The sequence below is a fragment of the Syngnathoides biaculeatus genome, chromosome 6 (genome assembly GCF_019802595.1).
Source record: "Syngnathoides biaculeatus isolate LvHL_M chromosome 6, ASM1980259v1, whole genome shotgun sequence".
Lineage (NCBI taxonomy): Eukaryota > Metazoa > Chordata > Actinopteri > Syngnathiformes > Syngnathidae > Syngnathoides > Syngnathoides biaculeatus.
In genome coordinates this window covers 31,197,882-31,220,731 of record NC_084645.1, presented here as the reverse complement: position 1 = coordinate 31,220,731, position 22,850 = coordinate 31,197,882, and the positions used below count along the sequence as shown (strand labels likewise).

General features: G+C 41.1%; 1 protein-coding gene across 3 annotated transcripts in view; it reads right to left on the bottom strand.

Moving 5' to 3' along the window:
* The window catches only part of otogl (otogelin-like), a 45,806-nt gene that overhangs the window by 2,043 nt on the left and 20,913 nt on the right, over positions 1–22,850 (bottom strand). For all 3 annotated transcript variants that reach the window (XM_061823988.1, XM_061823989.1, XM_061823990.1), the window contains exons 26-54: positions 22,712–22,846; positions 22,468–22,614; positions 21,179–21,298; positions 20,972–21,088; positions 19,317–19,473; positions 19,198–19,224; positions 18,945–19,124; positions 17,362–17,640; positions 15,802–15,919; positions 15,646–15,725; positions 14,206–14,822; positions 11,817–11,994; positions 11,578–11,720; positions 10,609–10,632; positions 10,403–10,495; positions 9,772–9,961; positions 9,460–9,677; positions 9,176–9,317; positions 7,484–7,669; positions 6,808–7,020; positions 5,637–5,741; positions 5,458–5,565; positions 5,002–5,103; positions 3,927–4,031; positions 3,795–3,835; positions 3,637–3,703; positions 3,311–3,489; positions 2,687–2,791; positions 1,788–1,907 (exon numbers count right to left, since the gene is read on the bottom strand). In XM_061823988.1, the coding sequence (XP_061679972.1) occupies positions 1,788–1,907; positions 2,687–2,791; positions 3,311–3,489; positions 3,637–3,703; positions 3,795–3,835; positions 3,927–4,031; positions 5,002–5,103; positions 5,458–5,565; positions 5,637–5,741; positions 6,808–7,020; positions 7,484–7,669; positions 9,176–9,317; positions 9,460–9,677; positions 9,772–9,961; positions 10,403–10,495; positions 10,609–10,632; positions 11,578–11,720; positions 11,817–11,994; positions 14,206–14,822; positions 15,646–15,725; positions 15,802–15,919; positions 17,362–17,640; positions 18,945–19,124; positions 19,198–19,224; positions 19,317–19,473; positions 20,972–21,088; positions 21,179–21,298; positions 22,468–22,614; positions 22,712–22,846 (4,296 nt within the window). The remainder of the gene's footprint in view (positions 1–1,787; positions 1,908–2,686; positions 2,792–3,310; positions 3,490–3,636; positions 3,704–3,794; positions 3,836–3,926; positions 4,032–5,001; positions 5,104–5,457; positions 5,566–5,636; positions 5,742–6,807; positions 7,021–7,483; positions 7,670–9,175; positions 9,318–9,459; positions 9,678–9,771; positions 9,962–10,402; positions 10,496–10,608; positions 10,633–11,577; positions 11,721–11,816; positions 11,995–14,205; positions 14,823–15,645; positions 15,726–15,801; positions 15,920–17,361; positions 17,641–18,944; positions 19,125–19,197; positions 19,225–19,316; positions 19,474–20,971; positions 21,089–21,178; positions 21,299–22,467; positions 22,615–22,711; positions 22,847–22,850) is intronic.

Sequence of the window (22,850 nt, the reverse complement as noted above, 5' to 3'; positions counted from 1 at the left end):
ATACTTACCGCTCAAGTTTAATTTTATGATTAAATATCTTCTTCTTGACAAGGTAAGAAGTCGAAATCATGAGTAAAAAAGCAAATGTAAGGAGAAATGTGACCCAATTAGTACACAATACATGGACAAAAGTGCTCCCTTTTTAAAGAGAGCTTTGCAATTTAAAAAATTGAAATGATCACTTTTTTCATCATACTATTTGATAATATTTTCACTAACAGTAGTACATTAGTAAAATAGTTTGAGAATAAAAAAATTCCCTGTATGGCTCCATCGTGTACCTCAAAAAAGATTTTTAAGAAACTACTACACCCGAGGACAAACAACAAATCAGAGATAGAAGGTGTGACCGGTGAAGTGCCATTCACTCGTGGGGACATCCCAATGCCTCACACGGATCTGTTACCTTGGACTGCATGGCCACCTCTGCAAAATTAACCCATTCACGGGCAGGGTGGCAATCTTTGGCCTTATTGAGAAACGTCTCCTAACGGGCCACAATCAAGGAAACCACACTTCTTTTTCATTTATGGTTAAGTTATATGATAACTTTATTAATTTATAATCTCGTCCGAAAAATGGTATCCTGCCTGCGAGAGGGTACTTGGGTTTTCTTAGTAGATCGTCCCAAAAATACAACCTTGCTCATTAAAGGATAAAGTTTTCAAGGGAAAAAATGGAGGATATAATGCATGAAAATCATGATGTCCCAAAAATAGGATGCTGCCCACGAATGGGTTAAAATTAAAAAATGGCTCATCCCTTGATTGCTAATATCTTGGCATTTGACTAGTGTGCAAAAGCAGAACAAATGAGCTCAGGCATCGAAAGATTCAGGTACTATGTGGAATTAGCAACAATTCTGCTTACCAACCCACAATGAGACAAAAAACATGCTGTGTCAAATAATAATTTAGAAAAAGTTTAAAAATGGAATTTAAAAGATTGACAACTACTGTGTAGTATTACAATCTAATTGATAGCTTAAATATTTTTATGGCATAAATACATAGTACTATAAACAATCGGGAGGATGTCCAGTGCGATAAAGTAGCTATATATAAAGTCTACACATCCCTTTTTGCGTACCATGGCTTGTGCCGTAAGATGTGAAACAAACAATCTGCAGTCCCACCAACCTCCATCCCCTCCACCAATCACACAGAAGCTTTGGAAACTCCTCAAAAGTACATGTCAGTGTTACGTCATCTTCCCAAACTTTTTCAAAGTTCTGAGAACCATGAGCGATGTCATAAATAATACCATGAGAAGCCTAACCCTGTGTATTAGTGGGATTTCAAACTAATCACGGCTCAAGGCCTTCCTTCTGCAACAAAGCATAACAGCGATCAATTTATTATTTTTTTTTTGTTGAAAGCCCTACTCAAATGCATCTAACGACTTGTATTTTCACCCGTCTGTGCCAAAAAAACATCCAGACTTACAATCGAGGCTATAATTATGCTGCAAGGCTCCCACAGAATGAACGAAAGAGTGGAGTTTTATAACACTTCTCAGACAGATGAGTTTTAAATTGGTTAATATCTCGTAAAAATAGGAGAGAAATTGGAGACACTCCAATAGTAAAAAAAGTGAAAACGACCATATTTTGGCCTAACGCTAAGAGTTTCCCCTCCAACATCGATAAAATCCTATGACCATGCATGACAATCATTATTAGAGACAGTCATCCACCATTGATTTTTTTACTTGCTGAAGGCATGTGTTACAATACTTTTGTCCATTTCGTGTACAGTGTACAGACACCTCTGTCCTTCGTCCCCAACCTGAGTGCACTCGCTGTCATTGAAAGGCGGGCAAGCCATGCCAGAGGCTAACATCATAGCCCCCACCGCTGTTTCCATGCAGTTGTATCTGGTGCAGTTCTCCACCCAGGACCTTCCCACCTGCACACACTCACTATTCCAATCATTTTCACTTAAAGGGGAAATCCACTGGTTTGCATTAACAATGTATCCAATTGGTCATGTAATATGTACTCTATTTGGATAATGTGATGTTTATATGCCCAGCGGTGATTTCTCGGATCCTCATCTGATGAAGAAATACCAGTATTGTTTGACCGGGAAGACGGAGGAATACTTCCATACACAGCGCTCACGGCTGTGTATGGAAGTATTCCTCCGTTCCGCTCACCACTCACGGTTGTGTATGGAAGTATTCCTCCATCTTCCCAGTCGACCGAGCGGCTCCGCAGTGTATAGACAGCTGCTCACGGCTGTGTATGGAAGTATTCCTCCGGCTTCCCGATCAACCGACCGGTCAAGCCGCTCACGGCTGTGCCACTCACGGCTGTGTATGGAAGTATTCCTCCGTCTTCCCGATCAACCGATACTGCTATTTCTTCATCACATGAGGATAAATTTGAGAAATCAGCACCGGGCATAAATGGTGTCCCATGTAATCGAGCCTTTGTTACGGTACGGTACACGTCACATCCGCGCACATAAGTCAAGTGACTTGCGAAAATAACAGCGCCCCTGAAAATTTGTAATTGTCGATCAAAATCTTCTCAAAACACTATTAAATGAGAGAGGATTTAACATCACATTGTCAAAATAGAGTACATATTACATGACCTATTGGATACATTGGTCATGCAAACCAATGGATTTCCCCTTTAAAAAATGTTTTTAAAATTTGTTTGGTTTTTGTTTGCGCTCACGGTAAAAAGCTCTGGAGTCCCATTGTTGCCCGTGAATGTGCAGGAGACATTTTTACAGAAGCCACAGCACACCTGCGGGTCAGTAGATGGTACGTATACCTGGTTCTGTTGAGAAAGAAGAAGTTACGAGTCGGGTGAATTTGAGCATTTTCCCACATTTTGGATCAAAGTGAGCAAAGGCTCGATTATCGGCTCTCCCTCAAAGATTATTTTGAGCGATTATCCTGTGGTATGGGGTGTATTAAGTCTTATTTTCACCCACCAATCTGCTCAGAAAACCTATTGACCAACAATCGTAAATGTAAATCTTGTTTAGTATTTACATTAGAAAATAAATTTCCAGCAGTCTGAATGCCGTGTGGCACAATGGTGCCTGTCACAGGTAAGTCTTGGTACTATGAAAGACATCTGGTTTGCTGGAGGAGACTCCTGATTGTCGGTGGAGATATCACTGTGTGAAGTTATGTCAGGAACACGACCCAGTAGAAGAACAATTAGCACACACTTAGCCATTATTTCCTCATCATTGTTGGTGTTGTAAGATGTTTAACAAAGGTGTGTATGATTTGAGTCTAACATTATATACAGTATATGAAAATGCACTTTAATATGCTGGATACATACAGGTTTACATTGCTGGCTGCAATTGACTGAGGTGATTTCCATGGCATAGAAGCCTGTGTTTGGATCTTTATGATGTAGACATTGGACAGTGTAGCACAACTCAGCCTCAAATTGCTGAATGAGGGACTGGCCTGGTCCCAGCACTGTAACCCCTTGGAAAAGGCACACCTCTGCTTTTTCTAAAGGGAAGCGCACACAAGTATGACATCAATAGCTACACGACAAAGGAAGTGCAAAAACAGTTTTATGGAAGGTGGGTGGGGAGACAGGGAGCCCTGGATGGACTTGCACCCCAGTGTGTTTTTTCACGCTCTCATTCCACATACTGCATGCGTGTCGAGGACAGCCACAGTCGCTGCTGCTGATGTCTGGGACCTCGACTAGAACCTCCCCCTGAGAGAAGATAAAAGCTCTGGCTAAAGCGATTCTGCTGTCTCGGTGTGAACAAAACCCCTGCTCTAGAGTTTTAATGCAGCTTACTTACAAGCTGGCACACTTGGAGAGGACTGTCCTCACATTGACATTCTGGGAGTGACAGAAGCAAAAGAATACTGTGAGAGGTTTAAACACACACACAAAAAAAGAGAACTTGCTTGAAAATAAAATCTTTAGGTACCACAGTGCTGCTGCGGACAGCAATAGCCCGGCACAGTGGTTTCAACCAAAGTAAGACCCGATGCACAGCTCACGGATGATTTGGGACAATTGCTGACATCACACACTATAACACATGGGAAAGATTTTTAATACATAAAATTATTAGCACTGTCAATCGATTAGTATGTTAAATCAGATTTAACACACTTCAATTTTGATTAACTGCAATGAATTACAGGCACCAAATACACCACATGCAGTGCCATATTTTGGTTTGAGATGGTAAACTTGGTGTGCTGATAGAAAGAGAGTTTGGTACTGCACTATAAGCAAATTACCTTTGTTTTTTAGTTTTCTTTTTTCAAAAGTCTCACGGGTTTGACTTTTGAAGCAAAAATTGCTGCCGAGCACACCGCTTGGAGTCAACTCACTTATCTTAGTACTGGAACAAGGATCGACCTGACTCCGCATTTAAAATAGCCATTAATTGCATGTTAAGGTAAAAATAAATTGTATCATTAATCTGAGTTAATACATGATTAAGGCAAACATTTTTTTGTGATTAATCTTGAAATAACTTTGACATCCTTATAAATTACAAACAATAGAACAAAATACAGTACAGAATGTTTATATTCAGTGACACCAAGTCGTTGATGTGGTTGTCTTATTTTGTAACTAAAATTTAAAAATACATTTAAAAAATTATAATCATGACACAAATATACATTTTAAATGTTAGTATTTTATATTTATCCATTTTTGTTATTTAATCATATTACTGTAAAACATAGATTGCCAACAAATTTTAAATTAGCCCATGTGGTTATGTTTACTTCATTATATGTCACTATATTATTAATAATATATTCTTAATAATTAATTCTCTCTCTCTCTCTCTCTCGCACATTAGTATATATATATACACAGTACAGTGTATAGTATATATAATACATACACGCATGCATACAAGCACACAGAAAAACTGTGGCGATATAGAGCCTACACTAATAAAATCACAGCAGCCTTAGCAAAGGTAAAAACAAAAAGGTGTAATAATGACTATTATTATGCCATCTGGCAGCAGCGCTCACCACAAAGATACTGTGGGCAGCAGCTTTGGGTGGTGTTCATATCCACAGCCAAGATTTCTCCATGCAAGCAGGTTGGAACTGGCTCTGTACATGATTCACACACTGCACCGGAAAAACACATATAATATATAATTCAGATGATGGAGCTGATCCAGAGCCACTCCAAGCAACTCTGCAAAGTCTGAAACACTATGATATAGAAATATCCCTCATTTTCCCACTGTAAGGTTAGTTGTCAGCATGGTTTACAGTGACAGTGGTAATTCTGTTTATTGTTGCGCTCACTTTTTTTTTTTCCACACACTGGGCTCTGCTGTAGGCTCATGCAAACAAAAACATAACCCGCCATTGCCCAAACAGCATATAGGATGGGATGAGCCTTAAGAACAGGCTAACTCCGAACAATGTGAAAAAATTGCATGTCTCCTTTAATATTTTAATAAATATCTGGCCTACCACAGAGGTAAGAATAGCAGCACAGTTTCCCCCAACGTATTTCCACTAAAAACTGGTCTTCCCTACAGTCAGGGAGGGGTACAGGTGGGCATGCCGCAGGGTCACACTCTAAAGAAGGGGGTGACAAAATGGTGTTAAATCATGTCAAACAATTTGCGTAGAATGACGCTTGTTCTCACCGCATCTGTACTCCGGACAGCAAGAAAGTGCGCTGTATCCAATCACCAGTCGGTCACCATTGTCACAAGCTGGCGCTTCATTGTCACAAATGGTCATGTTGCATTCTAGATGCAAGGACACAGTCCAAGATGTGCGGTTCTGTCATTTCATGAAAACACTTGACCCGCATTATGTTGTACCAGTGCACATATTAATTCATAACCCAAGCGTATCAATTGGATTACTCGTGGGTCGATTGATCATGCCTGATTAGCAGGGCACATGTAATTCAACTGCTTACATTTGTTTCCTGGCTCCCAACTTGTCCTGGGTATCAACTACCTATTGCCCAAGTCAATTACTACTACAGTGAAGAAAATAAGTATGTGAGCACGCTGCTATATTGCGAGTTCTCCCACTTAGAAATCATGGAGGGGTCTGAAATTTTCATTGTAGGTGCATGTCCACTGTGAGGGAGATAATCTAAAAAGAAACCTGTCTCATCTAGAGAAGGTTTGTGTGGATGAGTGGGTCAAAATCCCTCCTGCAGTGTGTGCAAACCTGGTGAACAACTACACCTCTGTAGTTGCAAACAAAGGCGACTGAACCAAATATTAACATTAGTTTTCTCAGGTGTTGAAATACTTATTTGCAACTATATCACACAAATAAATTGTTAAAAAAAATCTTACATTGTGATTTCTGCATTTTTCTTTTTAGATTTTCTCTCTCACTGTGGACATGCACCTACGATGAATATTTCAGACCCCTCCATGATTTCTAAGTGGAAAAAAAAAGGGACAAGCCGAAAGAAACTCATCACGTGTATACAAATATTTCTGCATCGAATAAATGTTTACAAAAGAGTCAAGGGCTAAGAGGTGTTGGACAAAAGAGTTCTTGTATGTTATTCAGTACATTAAAATGCATTATATAACGAAGACAAAATGTCATTCTAGTTATGCACAAAGTGCATACCACATATGTACTGAACCGTGGCACAACAAAAGTACGATAAATCAGGGTAACATGTACTTTCCCACCCCTACAAGCCACTTGTCCCCCTTACTGCCCGTTTACATGGCGTTGTGTAGTATAATTATAATAATAATATAAAAACTGTGATTATTTTGGTCATGATCATCATAGTATGACATATTCACACTATTTCCTTCTGACATTTGAACCCACCGCAGATCTTCTTTGGGCAGCAGGCGCCTTCCTCCAGCACGTCAAGCACGTACTCGCCCTGCCTCTCACACAGCGGCGTCGGAACAAAGCCGCAGTCGGGCTCCACCGCCTGCACGGATCCATTTTCCATGCACTTGTACAGGCAGCAGGCTTGAGCAGAGCCATTCCACATCTCACCAGGGGCCCTGGGCCTGCCTTCACTGTCCGTGCACACTATGGAAGCCAGATAATAATTCACTGATCGACAAGGTGGTCTTTTGGAGTTTTTTCCCTACATATACCATTTGCAGGTGAATGCACCCTGCTCATAAATCTCTAATCGTGTGTTATTTTCAATTACATTTGAGGTACAGTGAAGCTCTATTTATCACGGAGGTGATAAACTACACCAGTAATTGAACATCTGCAGTATAGGGAAACCACAAAGAGTACTTTATTTCTTTTAGTTTTAACCCTCCCATACATTTAAACATATTAAAACAAACTACAAATGAACAAACTACAAATTCACCTGGCTCAGACATATTAAGGAGGTCATACTGTAGTTTGTGATGCAAGCCGAATGCATTCTGCATGCACTTGCTCTTGCTCTTGTACGAGACCACAAGCTGGTCTGGAATTATTTTTCTTTTTAACCAATCACAAAAAGATATTTCTGCCTCTTAGTGCGACTCACCGCAGCGATCCTCAGTCACGCAGTACGGGGAGTCGGCGCGATGCAAGAGGGTCCCAGCACGGCAAACGCACTCTTCCCGGACAAATGGGCAAGTTGTTTCCTTATAGTAGTCCCTGTTTAGACAGGTGAGGCTGGTGCAGGTGTTCACACATGGATGGTACTCCTTCCCAGGGGGGCACCGCAGAGCTGCGGGAGAAGTGATTTGCTTTGAGGGCATGAGTTTAATTTGTTCCATGCCCAAGTTTGTAACTCAATTTATTCCATCCATCCATTTTCTTACCCGCTTATTATTATTTATTTATTTATTATTATTATTATTATTATTATTATAATAATATAATATATTATAATAATTATTATTAGCGCCATTATATGGTACCTTACATACATGCTAAAACAGTGGCTGGCAGGGATGCCAACAGTGTAACCAACATGTTTAAGTGTATTTTGATGGAGAAGTCACACAACAATTTTTGCAAATGTTGGAACTCAGTGTGCACATAATGGCCCCGTCACACCATGACGTTCTGGTCAGCGTTCTATAGCGTTTGAGGAAACATAGGTAGTCGCCCATGGTCGCTGGGATAGCGCCAGAAGAGCGTTGTTTGAACGCTAGTGAACGTCAATGATTGCTGGGAATCGGCGGAGAACGCCGGTCCGGAAAAAAAGTCTTGAACATGCACAAAAGTTCTCACCGAGACCAGCGTTCCTCAATGTTTAATTGTAAACGCTGCGAAACGTTCAAGAACGTTCGTGGAACGTTTTACTAAGGTTCGCCGAGCGTTGCACGCGTTTGGCTATCGTTAGTCAGTCGTAACTCGAGCTTTACTTGGTTGTTACTTAATCGTTTGCTTTGCAGTGAACGACTCACTGGCGACCTGTCAACGACCACTGAACAATCCCCTAGCGCACACAGTGTGTAACTAAAGTCAAACGAACGTCCTTTGGCGTCCATTGAGCGTCATTCGTGCATTTCCCGAATGTCCATGTAATGGGTATATAAACCGATGCTTTGCATTCTTACTTGCAGTGCTAGTTGCTGTAGTCCGCACCCACCTTTTTTTCGTCTAGGCCGCATGATGCTGACTGTTCAAACTCACAAGAACAATTGAAGTGAGTATGAAATTTCCAACGTTTTCGTTCCCGTTCCACTGTAAAAATTAAACGCCAGCAAAACGCTATTCTGTCGTTATTCACCCGTTTAGTCACACGCTCAACACGCTCGTCTAACATTGACAAATTGCTTGTCGCGCGCCAGTGACACGTTAGTACACGCTAATGGTTTTTAGGGTTCTCTTATTTGGTTGCTGTTACACGCTTCTCGTGCATTAGACACACGTTAGTCAAGCGTTAGACACACGTTAATCACACGCCAGATGTGTCATCCTCATTTGAGAATACCGAAAAATAGAACGATTGAAATGTTCAGAGAACGTTGACCAGAACGTCATGGTGTGACGGGGCCATAAGGTGCACCACATTGAAAGGCGCCATGTCTAATGTAGTGCCTCGTCTATTGAGAGGAGAGAATTTAAGACCTTTATGATCGTGAAATAAAAAAAAATTGGAGACCTAAATCTGCAAATATGCGAGGCTGCGAACAGTGAACTGTGAACACTGTACTTTAATTGCTCCATCCTGTAATCGGTATCTGTGTGTGTGTGTGTGTGTGTGCGGAGCTTGTGTTCTCACGGCAGAAATTGTGTCTTCTCCAGCTAACGCAAACTTGGTGCGTGTAGCAGACGGCCACATACGCAGCCAGGAAGTCGCATTGGTGGTCCTTGTAGTGCAGGTCGCCCGCCCACATGGTGTCACAGAATTGATCCGGAGGCACCTGCACAGGACATAAACCAATGTCATAGTCCTCTGTTCATTGGGGGCTCCGATGGTGTGCAGTGATCTATTCACACAGTGATTCACCAACACTGAATACTGTCAAGCGGCAAAGAGGAAAACAATACTTTTCAAAGACACACCTTGCTATGGCACGATGTGAAGGGTCTCTGGTGGAGCATGTAGAGACAAATGGAGCAGTCCCCGACGGTGCAGTTGTCACCGACCCTGCGAATGTGCTCGCTTTCGTCGGGTGTGGGGACCCTCCAAGCCTGCAGAAAGAGCATCATGTCCCCCACTTCGCTCACCGCAGTGCCATTTGGCAACCTCAGGTCATTCTCCGGGTTGCCGTCGCAGTAACCTGCCATGACGGGAAGACACGAGGTCAACACCAAATGTCCGTTCGTGTTTATCTGATTTCCTCATGAAGCCTTTGCCGCGATGCTGACACTCACCGCACAGGCCTCGACTGTGCACAGATGCTTCGTTCGGCGTGATGTACTGCAACACCATGATCCCAGTGCTGTGATACCACTGTATGCTGACATTACCGGGGGTTTTGATAAGATACATTGCGCCGGTGTCTTCCACATGAAGATAGTGGAGGGAGAACGGCACTCTTGTTGGCCTGTAGTTCACTGTTACCTAAAAATGTACATAGTGTATAGAAGCATCTTAATAAATTAGAATTGTGTAGAAAAGTTAATTCACTTCTGGAGTTGACCTCAAAAAAACAAACATTGCATGGATTCATTAAAACATGGGAGAATGTTTCACAGAAAGACAATTCCTAAATTCATTGGTTTCATTTTATCTATGATTGGATATATACGGAAATAATGGTAATCTCATCTGTATTCATAAATTTATTTTGTGAAATCTGGGCCCGTTTATTCTGTTGTAGATTATATAGGCAAATTGTACCTTATGCTTTAATTTTGCTGCTTCTCAGTTTTTCTCACTGGCATTGATACTTGTGAAAAGATAAATCTTTTTCTTTTGTAAGTAAATAATAACAAGTTTAATAATAATAAGGTTTTGTGAATTAAATTAGCAAAATTGAAAAATTCAGTTTATGAAGATCACCTTTCGATCCAGTCGACTGATAACAATGTGGTCAGAAGAGGTAGTGATATTTAATTTCTTCAAACACAGGCCAGATGTCCCACCTGTTGGACTCTGTAGGGAACGAAAATACAGGACATAAAAAATAATGACAATAAAAAATAATGAATAAAAGTAAAAATAAACAGCTTCTTCATAATGGAACAGGCTGTGGATGTCCTACTCACAGTTCTTCTGATTGAGTTTACGCTCTGGCAGGATAACAAAAACAACATGATAAGCACAAAAACAAAGAGTGACATCAAAATCATGACATTGTTGAAATATCAATATCTGAGTAACTACATGTCCTAGCCAAACAAAATTGATTAGGCTTCAACTTGAAAAACAAAAGGTTTATTTTTCAGATTTCTAATTTACATGTTCAAATATAGATTTTTTTTTTCATAATTTCACAAAGCTTTGCGAAAGTTCAACATGCACACTCCCTTTGAACAATTACTGTATTAAGACAAATGGGATGTGTATTATATTGTTTAAAAAAGTAATAACGTGTTTTTAATTCTTAACCATCTAGTTAGAATATAAGATCCTTTCAGTATTACTTGGGTACACTATGAAATGGCTTCAAATTTTATTTTAAAAACATTGAACAGTATGTACAAAAAGTTACATGAATATGTAAAATCATTTTACTCTCATTCTTCATGTGATTATTTACAAATGAATCTCTTAAATAATTATTTAATGAGGGACATGAATAAATAATAATAAAATTTATTTTAATTAACCAATGCTTACACTGTCCAATACTTAAACAACGTACACTTGAAGTTGAATGCCTGGATCCTTGAAATGTACATACTTATTTTTATTCTTGATCTTTTGTTATTTTAGTTATTTTTCTCTACAGCATTTTAAATTTTGATTGTATACGTGGATGGACCTTACCAAATTAAGAATTCCATTCCTCAATGCTACCGCTGTGTTTTTACCGTGCATGTGACAATAAAAATCTTGAATCTTGAATTTTATGAAACAACAGCAAAACTACTGTAAAAAAAAGTCACAGTTCTCTTTATAATGTTCCGTAAATACAACTACATAATTCGTATTAAAGAACATATCGGATTGTATTTTGCCTCTGGGCCATACTCTGCCCATCCCTGCTGTATATAATTGATGTTTTACATTACCTGGCTAGTTGGGCATTTTTCAACTGTGCCAATAACAGTCTCTCCCGGCAGCTTAACCATGACGTAGGAGCCGTTATCGTACAAGGCCACGTTGTTGCCATCAAACGTGATCACACGGAGGTCAGACATCACAGTGCAACGACCTGGCAGGGTAAAAAAAACAAAACAGCTCTTGGTCATCCATCTTGATAAACCTACACCATCAGCTTATATCAAAGAGTAACATTGCAGCAGCTTACAAGGGCACTGCCATTGTGGGCAGCAGGGGTCCACGTTGATGAGGATGGGTAGGCCCAGTAGGCTGCACTGAGGTCGAGTGGTGTTGACCCGGCAATGCAGCGACGCATTGTAAAGCAACAGTTGCCCGTTGAAACAGATGAACTCTGCACACTCGTCAATACGGTAGACGTATGGAGGCTTATGGGGTATACAGTATTGAAATATGCACAATTAGAATGGGAACCATAGTTACAATAGGAGAGTCCATTTCAAACTGGGGTGGGGGGCACAGAGCTACGATGAACTCCCATGAACAATTTTCATTATTACGTTTCACTGAGCTGTTCCTCACGTTTTTGTTGGATCCCATGGAATAATATTTGTAAGCAACAGAAGGGCGTGGGAGCGAAAATTATTTCATCTCCAAAAAGGAAAAAAAGTGCAAAATTTTTTTGGGAACCACTGGAATAGGATATAGTATAGTTTACTCACTACCGGGAGTCCTCGGTCTACGACTGAGATCCATTCCTACAGTTGGCTTAAGTTGGATTCCACCATTAAAATCAGAATTTACATAAAAGTACAAAAAACAAATACATTGAAATAAACAAGATGATGTACTTAGCATTACTGCTAAGAAGTGCTAATTGCAAAGGAACCTGGTCCTCAATCCTCTCCATCTCGACAAGTATCAAAGAACTTTGTTTTGTGATCATTGTATCCGACATAGGAACGGAACCCTTCACATGGGCTAAGATATGGGCTTTGTCTTTAATAACTGTCACCATGGTCGACCGACTGAAGCTTTGATGGTGTTGATGTCTCTCCTTTCTCCGATCTTTTTATGATCTTGAGCTTCGTTTTCATGGTAATGGATTTTCTTTTGGCTGCAGAAGCATTGTTTAAAGACACAGCTTTCTTCTTTGGGGCGATAATGTATAAAAAGGAGGGTGCACAAACACGGACAAGCAATAGCCAGACAAAATGGCGGAATGGCGTTGTAAAGTCGAAACGTTTTCGGTTGAGACCGTCTTAACCCGAGGACTCCCTGTATAGGAAAAAAAATGATGGATGAGGGTCGTTGCATTGCAAAGGGGTTTTTGCTTCAAGATTTTCTTTAACATATGACTTTACTACTATGTTTGACTTAACTACTATTTTAGTGTATGTCAGAGGTGGAGCCCAAACGTGTTCACTAACATGCAAAATTGAGTAATGTCAGTGTCCTACAAAACCCGGTTGGAAAAAAGGGATACCTCTAAACTAATTAACATATTGGGATCTGTAGTTCTTTAAATCTGTCCTGTTTGGCCGCCCTCATGCAGTATGGAGGCTCTTTATGGCATGTCACGCCATCACAGTTTCATTGTGCAACAGGAGACTCGATACACTCTTTTCTGTGACAGTCTGTACTTAGATAGATATTTATAGGTAATACATTTGGACAGCGGCACAGTGGCGCAGCTGTAGAGCGCTGGCCTCACAGTTCTGAGGACAGGAGTTCAAATCCTGGCCCCGCTTGTGTGGAGTTGGCATGTTCTCCACGTGCCTGTGTGGGTTTTCTCTGGGCACTCCGCTTTCCTCCCACATCACCAAAACATGCATTCCTTGGAGACTAAATTGCCCCTAGGTGTGATTGTTAGTGCAAATGTTGTCTGTCTCAATGTGCAATGTGATTTCCTGGCAACCAGTTCAGGGTATACCATGCCTCCTGCTAGATGATAGGTGGGATAAGCGCCAGCAGCCACGAAAACGGATGGATGGATTGATGGACATTTGGACAGTACAAGGTTTGAGAAGGGAGAGAAAGAGAGAAAATAAATAACAGACAAAAAAAAAACAAGAAAAAAATAACACCAGCATACCAGCAGTATAAGACAACAGTAACATCACATAAGAATTGTATCTTTTCTTTTTTATATTGTATGTGAAGTGGACTGGGAAGGCAGTGCTTCACTCTATGGGAAATGGACATGACGATTAGCAAATAAGACAAATAGGGAATAGGACAGGACAGCACAGCACAGCACAGCACAGGAAAAGACAAGAGTGGTGAGCCAGGCAGTCCTACACTCTGTGAAAAGGGATACAACGGAGCAAATACAACAGGGGCGGAAAGAATGGGTGTTGTGAGCTAAACGGTGTTAGATTCTGTGAGGAAGGTAGACAAATAATAGCAAATAAGACAGAACAGGACAGAAAAAGACAGAATCGGACACGACAGGGATAGCGAGACAAGCAGTACAAAGGGAAGGAGGGACACTACAAGAAATCGAACTGGACAATTACATCTTAGCTTTGTCATTTTCAATCTCATGATGATTTCGATTCAGTCTTCAAATCCTTCAAAAGCCCCCCAAAAATCATCTTGTTCACATGTTGCACTCTCAGAGATGAAGTTACACTTACAGTGCAAGGTGTTGTGGGTATGAAGAACGGCGATGTGGTCAACGCCTCCTCTTTTGTCGGAGAGGTATCTTGACTTGTGAATATTTCTTTTGTCATCGGCTTTGTGCTCGTGGCACTTGGCGCAGAGATTGCCACGGCAAGCGTCGAAACGTCCACTGGGGTGACCGCAGTGGGCTGAGGTTGAGAAGGAATAGCCGTGGTAATAGTGCTAGTGGCGGTGGAGATGACGGGAGGTGGCATTGACGTTATGGGGACAGGTGGCACTGAGGTTGAAGGTGTGCCGATGCCTGTGGTGGGAGGAGCTGAAAGGGTTTGTGTTAAAATGAAGGATGACGTGAAAGGCTCGGTGGAAGCAGCCGAGGGTATTGGGGTCGTAGGAGTGGGTGTACTTGTTGGGGGGGTTGTAGTGGAAGGGATCCCTGGAGGATATGGACTGAAAGTAGTGGCAAATGTTGCTGGCCTCATGGAGGTGGAGGATGTAGTGAGCACTCTAGTGATGCTCTTTGTGGTTGTGGTAATTGTCGGCCTCTGAGTCGAAAGTGTTAATGGTGGAGACGTAATTATGTCAGGCTGCGTCACATACGCAAAGCGGGTGGGAGTCGGGGGAAGAATTACACCTAAAAAGGACAGATTATATCAAAGGAGTTTTGAAGAATTCAGCCCTATTGAAAAGCAAGAGTTAAAGTAAGTAGAGTGGAACATCTCACAATTGACCCTGCAATACTCACTGTTCGGTACCTGCAGATTTACCTATTTGGAGTAGGTTTTTTTTTTAAATTTTTTCCAAATAAAAAAACATTTTTGGGATTATTTTCTCTATCATCGTGTACTTTTTACCAGAGTATTTTTTTTTCGGAGTACTTTCTTACTCAAGTAAATGTTTAGAGGAGTACTTGTTACTTTTACTCTTATTTGAGTACGATGAATAGCGATTTTACCCCTCACCCAAAGTTATGTGAGATTTTATTGCAGATAACGATGCTAATGAAGACAAACTCTATTGAAAATGGATGAATATCTACTGTAAATAAACGTATTGTTACAGTTAAGCAGCAGTTAAGTATTCTTAAAAGTGACAAAACGTAGTCAAGAAAGCTCATGTATGTCTATTTTTTGTAATTATTTTTCGAATGGTAAAAATTGTGTTGTTGTCTCTATCTGTGTGCCTCACACTAGAGAGGTTCTGGGTTGAATCTCGGCTGGGGCCTTCCAGTCGAGATGAATATTCTACCTGTGTTTGTCCAACTCTTGTTCATCCCAAATTAAAAAAACAAGCATGTTAGGATTATTGATGACTCCAGATTGCCCAAAAGCGTTAATGTGAGTGTAAATGATTGTCTACATGTGCCCTGCGATAGACGGCGATCAGTCCAGGTTGTACACAGGCATCCCACAACGGACTCTGTTCAACTTTAAAAGTTCCAGCCTTACAACACTCACAATCCTCCATGTAGACACATTTGTTGGTGACCTCATCTAGGATCATGTTCTTGGGGCATTGTGGGAAGCAGCCTTCCACGCTGTGACATATAGTAAGTCATTAAAAATATCTTTAAACTATGATTGAGTGTGCGTCACAAGAGGCGGTGCGCTTACAGGGGCAGGAAGCGGCATCGTGTAGCATCAGGGTCATTGCAAGTGCGCACGCATGGGCTGGCGCAGGCCTGATAGCGCCACTCACACATCAGCCGGTAGGGGATGACAAAATGAGTCTCTGCATGAAGAGAGGAGCAAATTGGTTATTGCATGCATAAATGTAGGGCAGTGGTTCTCAAAGTGGGAGTCATAACGTGGGGGTCCATTCATCAATAAATTATGTTGCTTTTTGTGCATACCTAACATATGGGATTGCCCGAGCATTGAAAATAGGCACTCTAAAACAATAAATTGTTCCTATCTTAACATTGGCCTATTTAAAAACTGTCACGCTTGTGAAATATTACATAAATCTGCTATTCTCCCGTTATACAGTATAATAGTTTTTCCTTTATGTACAGATGTACAGGTAAAGCAAGATAGCCTGGGAAAAATATTTGTAGCTTTGAAGCACATGCCTTGGGTATATATTTTTGAAGATTTTGCGAAATCACTCCTTTTGAAATGTGTAAATGCAAACCATGTCTTTGGCAATGTTCTGCATGACTGACTCAGTGATTTCGTCCTTGTCTGTTTCTTACCAAGAACTGAATTCATTAACCGCTTTAATAAAAAAAATGTAGACAGAGTGCTAGGAAATGTTTCTAAATATAATGTCCAAACAGCAAAGGATTGTGCAAGGAAAAATACGCTTGTTCGTTGTCTGTTGAATATTTCTTCTTTATTGTTTTGTCTGAGACCAATTCACTTACCTCAAACATTTTGTTCCTGAAAAAAAGAAAAAAAAGCAACTAACACAGTATCATAAGTGCCGATATAGATTTTAGAGCAAAGAGTAAGAGAAAACAACGTATTTACCTTAAAGAAAGAAATACTATAATTGGGTAATTGTAGGCAATCTAACCACACTACTTTTAAGAGATTTTTTTTTTAAGCTCGTACTCTTATTTACATCTTTTAACTGACTGTTGACCAATTCAGGGTTTATTACACATTTTGCCCAAAGTCTGTTGTGATAGGCTCCAGTGGCCCGCGATGCTGAACGGGATAAGCCGTATTGACAATGAATGAATGAATATTGTTTCATTAAAGAAACCAAACCAAGTCAGATGAATATGTTTTTGGGAAGATAGTTTTGCTCAAGTTCAGTAATATATTCCTCATTTCGTTTTTTTTTTTAAACCCAAGCTTTGGCAGTGTAGCACCACTTTGTTTGTAGCCATGTTGTCAGTGGATGCATTGCACATCAGCGGGCAATGACGGATGATTATGGAACTTAATTTATCTGAATTTGGTTAAGTTTCTTTCTGTCAAACTGGTCATGAATAATATGGTTTGAACGTTTAAAAATAAAATAATAATACACATGCACTTTCATAGAGGGCTTTTGGTATTTAATTTAATTCCAGCACGCTTAATTAATAAAGGGGACCTTCAAAAAATGATCCTGTCCTATCCCTGGACTAAAAAAAAATTGGAAACCCCTGACATAGATAACTATTTTTCAGCAAAGACGTCCATAGCTGTGTCACTTAAATACACCAAAAATGCAGAACATACCCTCGAGTATAAAGCTACTGCTGGCTTTGAATCCGCTGGACGTGTCATATCTCAGAGCTCGAACGGCGGTGCGCGTTAGTGTCAGAAAGATTCCCGGTTGGCTGGCAAGTTCGAACGAGGTGTGACCGGGCAGAAACAGGCCCTGATGCTGGATGAACGTCGCCCGCCGTCTGAACTCTTCCCCTTGACTCCACTGCTCCAGCTGGAAACATCTCTTTTCTGACACCACAAGGAAGAAGTTGGGTCTCTCCGCAGACTCAAGGGACACCACAGGGATACCTACCGGAACAGCCACAGGGGGTGAAACAACTGATTCCCTAAGAGTATAGTGGAACCTCTGAAGTGGAACACTCGTAAAATTGTTCATCTATCCAGCTGAGCTGGAGTCTTTCTCAGCTAACCTTTGGCGAGAGAAGCGGTGTACACCCAGGACTGGTATCTAGTCAATCCTAGGCCTCATCTACACAAACTAATAACCACACTGACATTTGTACCTGACAACTTATATGTCCTTATTAGGATCAATTGCAAGGCACGTTACTGTAAGTATCGACAACCAGTCACAGCTAAGGACAATATGGATGCTCTCATTAGGGTTGCAGGTGAGCTCAATTCTGTTCCAGCTACTTTAGGCGAGAGAAGCAGGGCACACACCCTGGACTGCTTGCCCATGGGAAACCATAGGGCTTGTACATATAGAGGACAGCTAATAAAAATTACATGCATTCATACCTGTGATCAGATATTTTCAGTACAGTACAAAGGCGTACCAAGGCGTTCCACATGGTAGAGGTAAGCAAAAGGAAATGTTACTCACTTTTGATCTAGTCACTAGTTTATGCTGTAAATAAATACAATGCAGCTTAGCCTATGGTTAATGGACGTCATGTCTAGCAATATGTTTTTGTAAGCCTCATATGGAACGGCATTAAAAATACAACATACTGTAGTGTATATGTTCTCAGAGGCTATATTTACACCAAAATGCTTTATTGTTCTTTTAAATTGGATGGTGACTTTGTAGCAATAGGAAAATGCACATCCCAGGGTGACAACAGCTGAGATCTACTGGTTTAGAGGTTCTCATTCTGGTCCAAACAAACATGGTGCGAGAAGCAGGGTAGACCCTGCTCTGGTCACCAGGCACTTGCCGGGCAAATATAGAAAATCAATAATGGACCCCGACATTCACACACACATGGACAGTTCGGAGAGCTACATTTGGGGTGCGGTTTAGCCATATCCTATAACGGGTTCATTTTGGTGATACAAACAGGTAAACATGGGAGTGGTAAACTATCAATCACTCAAACTCAGATTAACTCCAGTAGACAATTTTATTTTAGTCTTAATTTTGGATCTTCCATGAGGCTATCATCCATGTTTTGGACTGTCCTAACAATGAGGCACACTTTCTAACTACTTGTACACTGTTATGACCTCTTTACCCAATTATATTAGTTCCTATGGGAAAAATCCTCCCCAAATTTGGAATAACTGAAAGTGGACGAGCATCTCAGACCCTGTTCACTTTGGAGGTTCCACTGTAGTAGTGCATCACGGTGAGAACCTGCGATACTTACGTGAGGTCCTGTTCCTGTGCAGGCCTCCCGTAACCATAAAGTTGAAGAGGAGGGCCGGGGCAGGCAAATGGCCCGACGTGTCCCTCATCAGCGGAAAGACTGAGCCACTGGTGCGATTAACTCCCATCATCGTGTTATTATGGACAGCACTCACCAAGGAATACGGGCCGTCGCCGAGCGCTAAGGTGCGCATAAATGGAGCTGAGCTTTAAGGAGGTGAGTGAGTAATGGCTGGGATTACAATTATAAATACCTTTGTTGTAGTATTCACAATCCTGGGCTGAACGGGAGTAACATTCAGGAGAAAGTCGACAATCAGCATGTTATTGTTCATGTGCGTGCGTATGCGTGTGTGTGTATGTGTGCACTTACGACACACAGAAGGCGACCTCCAGTATATGGTGATGCCGTGCTGGCAACATTTGTGCGCATAGGCGGCGATGGACGTGCACAGACACTCACAGTCGCCCCCGCGGTCACAGTTGCAAGTGTCGGTCAGACAGTTTCTGTAGAACCAGGCCACATCCACCTGTAGGGTATGCCGTCATATGAGTACATGGAAGCACACTGCATTAGAGAGAAACACCTCCTGGCTTCTTGTGGTGGGAAGTAACAAAGTACAAATACTTTGGTGCTGTATGGTACTAATTTTTGGGGGCATTTGTACTTTACTTCATTATTTATTTTTCTGATGACTTTTTACTTTTAGTCCCTACAGTTGAAAATAGTTATTTCTTCTTTGGTGAAACAGGCTCATTACATTTTGCAACCTCTGTGGAAGATGACAATATAAAAAAAGATTAAATAGGGACTCAGGTAAAGTTAACTGCAGTTGCTATGAGATATTAAAAGGTTGCTATATTGGGGACAAACAATCATGAACATAATACTTTCTGGATACACTATACATATGTAAGTATGATAATAATCCTCAGGTTATAGAGGGATTTTATTCCTGACAATTGCCCTTTTGAAGAAAATAGCAGGGCCAGGGAGAGTGGCCTTCTCCTTATTTCCATGGGGTAAAAATGAAGTGAGGGCTCGTTATATACGAGGTAGTTGTCAATAATTCAGATGAGTGACAAAATAGCAGGATAAAGAATTGTGGGCTAATCTCTGGTGCAGAAGGAACGACGTAACTGCTATGATGGAGTCAATATGCATGCGTGAAGGGTCATGTTAGTCCAAAGGAAAGCTAAACTCAACTGTAAATAACACATTATAAAGTTGTCAAAAAGTCATTGGAATTACTGGAATTACTTTCAGCATTTTGGTCATGAAATGTAATATGATTTTCATGTAAATCACAACAATAAATCGTCTTATCTAATACCACACACAATGACTTGGTTTCATATTTTTATTGAATAAAAAAACATCTAAACATCATTGTGCAAAGTGGACAACGTATATTTCGAGGCATTAATGTCAAACCGTGAAAACCTATTGTTTGTGTAGTTTGTGTTATGATTGATAAAGATTAGGTTACCTTTTTTTCCCAATTCAAACAAAAAGGTTCACACGCTTTTTCATGTAACTATGTTTCCCCATGTTATATCTGTTTCTAAAGATTGTGTTACTATGACATATGGCAACCATCACAATAGTTGTTCATCACATCGCCCTGAAAAAAAAAAAATTGGACGCAGTAGATGCTTAACAGACTCAAGCAAATGTTACATCGTGTGGAGTGCATGATTAATCATCTCCTAATAAGCATCCGGGCATAGATGTTCATATCTACTGTAATATATCAAGTGATGTCCTCTGAAGTTTGTGCTTTGTTATAGAGTTGCAGTCCACCGGCTGCTTTTGTGCAAAAATATAGGACTCCATCTACTGGCCACACATGTAAATACTGTATAATAGCTGAACTTTGTGTGTGTCTGTGTGCGCAATGCTTTAGGTGTATGTATCTGTCGTTTATTTAGCAACATCATTATGATAGTGTTGAATGTGTCATTTTAGTGATAACATTTGCTACTGCAGTATTAACTTTAAACTTTTAATGGTTCATCTCTACTCACCACATTGTGACAAGATGCAAAGACTTCGCTGTACAGGAGTGCACATTCCCTCTTTGCGTATGGCTGTCTCCCCAAGTCGGCTTCGCATGGTCGCTCCACTAAGTAATCACTTTGACACTACAAAAATCGCAAAGAGCAAGAAAGATGGTAAGCAAGATGAGGGTCTTGATACAAGATTTGGCGGTGGTGGGGTAGGGCGGGGCGTACCTGTCCCAGCGTCCAGCTATCTCCAAAGTTCTGCGCATTGTTGACCTCCATGTGGCTCGATGTGGTCATGTCATTAATGGTCACAGCATCGAAATTTCCACAAAGTCCACTGAGAAGGCCCTGTCGGAAAAATTGAAAATAGTCTATTATGAGGTATGCAGTATTATATAGAAATAGGTCTTGAACTTAACAAGCGAGTTAATCTTTTGTTATCTGTATATTTGTTAACATTCTCTGGGCAAAACCCTTCTTAGAGGGGCTCACAGCAGATGTACATTAAATACAGATAAGTGCTGAAAACGTGCAAAGACAAACATATACTGATGAATTGTTACAGTATCGCATCAGAATCCTTCCATCCATTTTCTTCGCTGCTAATCCTCACAACGGTCGCAGGGAGTGCTGGAGCCTATCCCAGCTGTCAACGGGCAGGAGGCGGGGTACACCCTGAACTGGTTGCCAGCCAATCGCAGGGCACAGAGAGACAGTCGCACTCACAATCACACCTAGGGGTATTTTAGAGTGTCCAATTAATGGTGGATGTTTTTGGGACGCGAAAAGAAATCGGAGTGCCCAGAGAAAACCCACGCAGGCACGGGGAGAACATGCAATCTCCACACATGTGGGGCAGGAATCGAACCCTCGACTTCAGAACTGTGAGGCCAACGCTTTACCATCTGATTCACTGTGCTGCCTCTGTATAAGAATCTTTTTCAACTTTTGAATTGTCCTGATTTTGTGGACAGGGCTAAAATACAGGCCCATGATGTGTATACCTTCAAGCTCGAGTCCGGTCTCCCACTATATAAGTACAACGTAACGTGAAGTTGCTTGGCTCTGCTCAAATGTGTGTTTGCTGTGATTGGCTTCCACAATAAGGCCCATTTATCACTCCAGGTTGCAGTTAGCCAACAATGAGGACACCCCTAAAACGCAGCTTCGCTGGATGGCTCAATTTCCACAACAGTCGGTGAACTCCCACAAAAAAGGAAATTAAAAAGATCGACTGATTTTTTTTTAAAGACACGGAGATGACGAGCGGAAATAAACACCACGAGCTGACTCTGCAGTGTGAATTTTACAACAGATAGTTTTGCAAACTTTCACCAGAGACAACATGAGTTTGTGGGTAACTTGATAACACACACAAACGCACAAATAAAATTGCTGTAGAGGAAGCATGGGAGGCATGATGCTGACTGCCAACAAAACGCCTTCCTCAGGTCTCTACGTTGAGCTACAAGAACAAACAAATCTGTTCTAATTTAAAATGAGTGGCAGCTGCACACCTTCCACCGAGGCCCGGCTCTGATGTGCACGGTTGTCTTACGGTCCCAGAGGACGGTCAAGTCCTGATCGGGGAAATAGACCACTGTGTAGAAACCGGCTTTCCACATCTCAAACCCTGACTCTCGACCAATTACAGTTGATGCGCTCTGTGTGAGAAAACAACAATCACAAATGTTATTTGAATACATTATAAAAAATGTTTCGTATGTGTTCGAGTGAGTGTGTGTGTGTGTGTGTGTGTACAGGATTCCCAGAGTTGTCCATGAAGTAGATCTTGGTAAGTCCCACGTGTATGACCAGTGTTTTCATGCACACAATGCCACTTTCATAGCAGTCTTTGTTTTGGGCAACAATGGATACTTCAGTTTTTCCTGAACCCTGC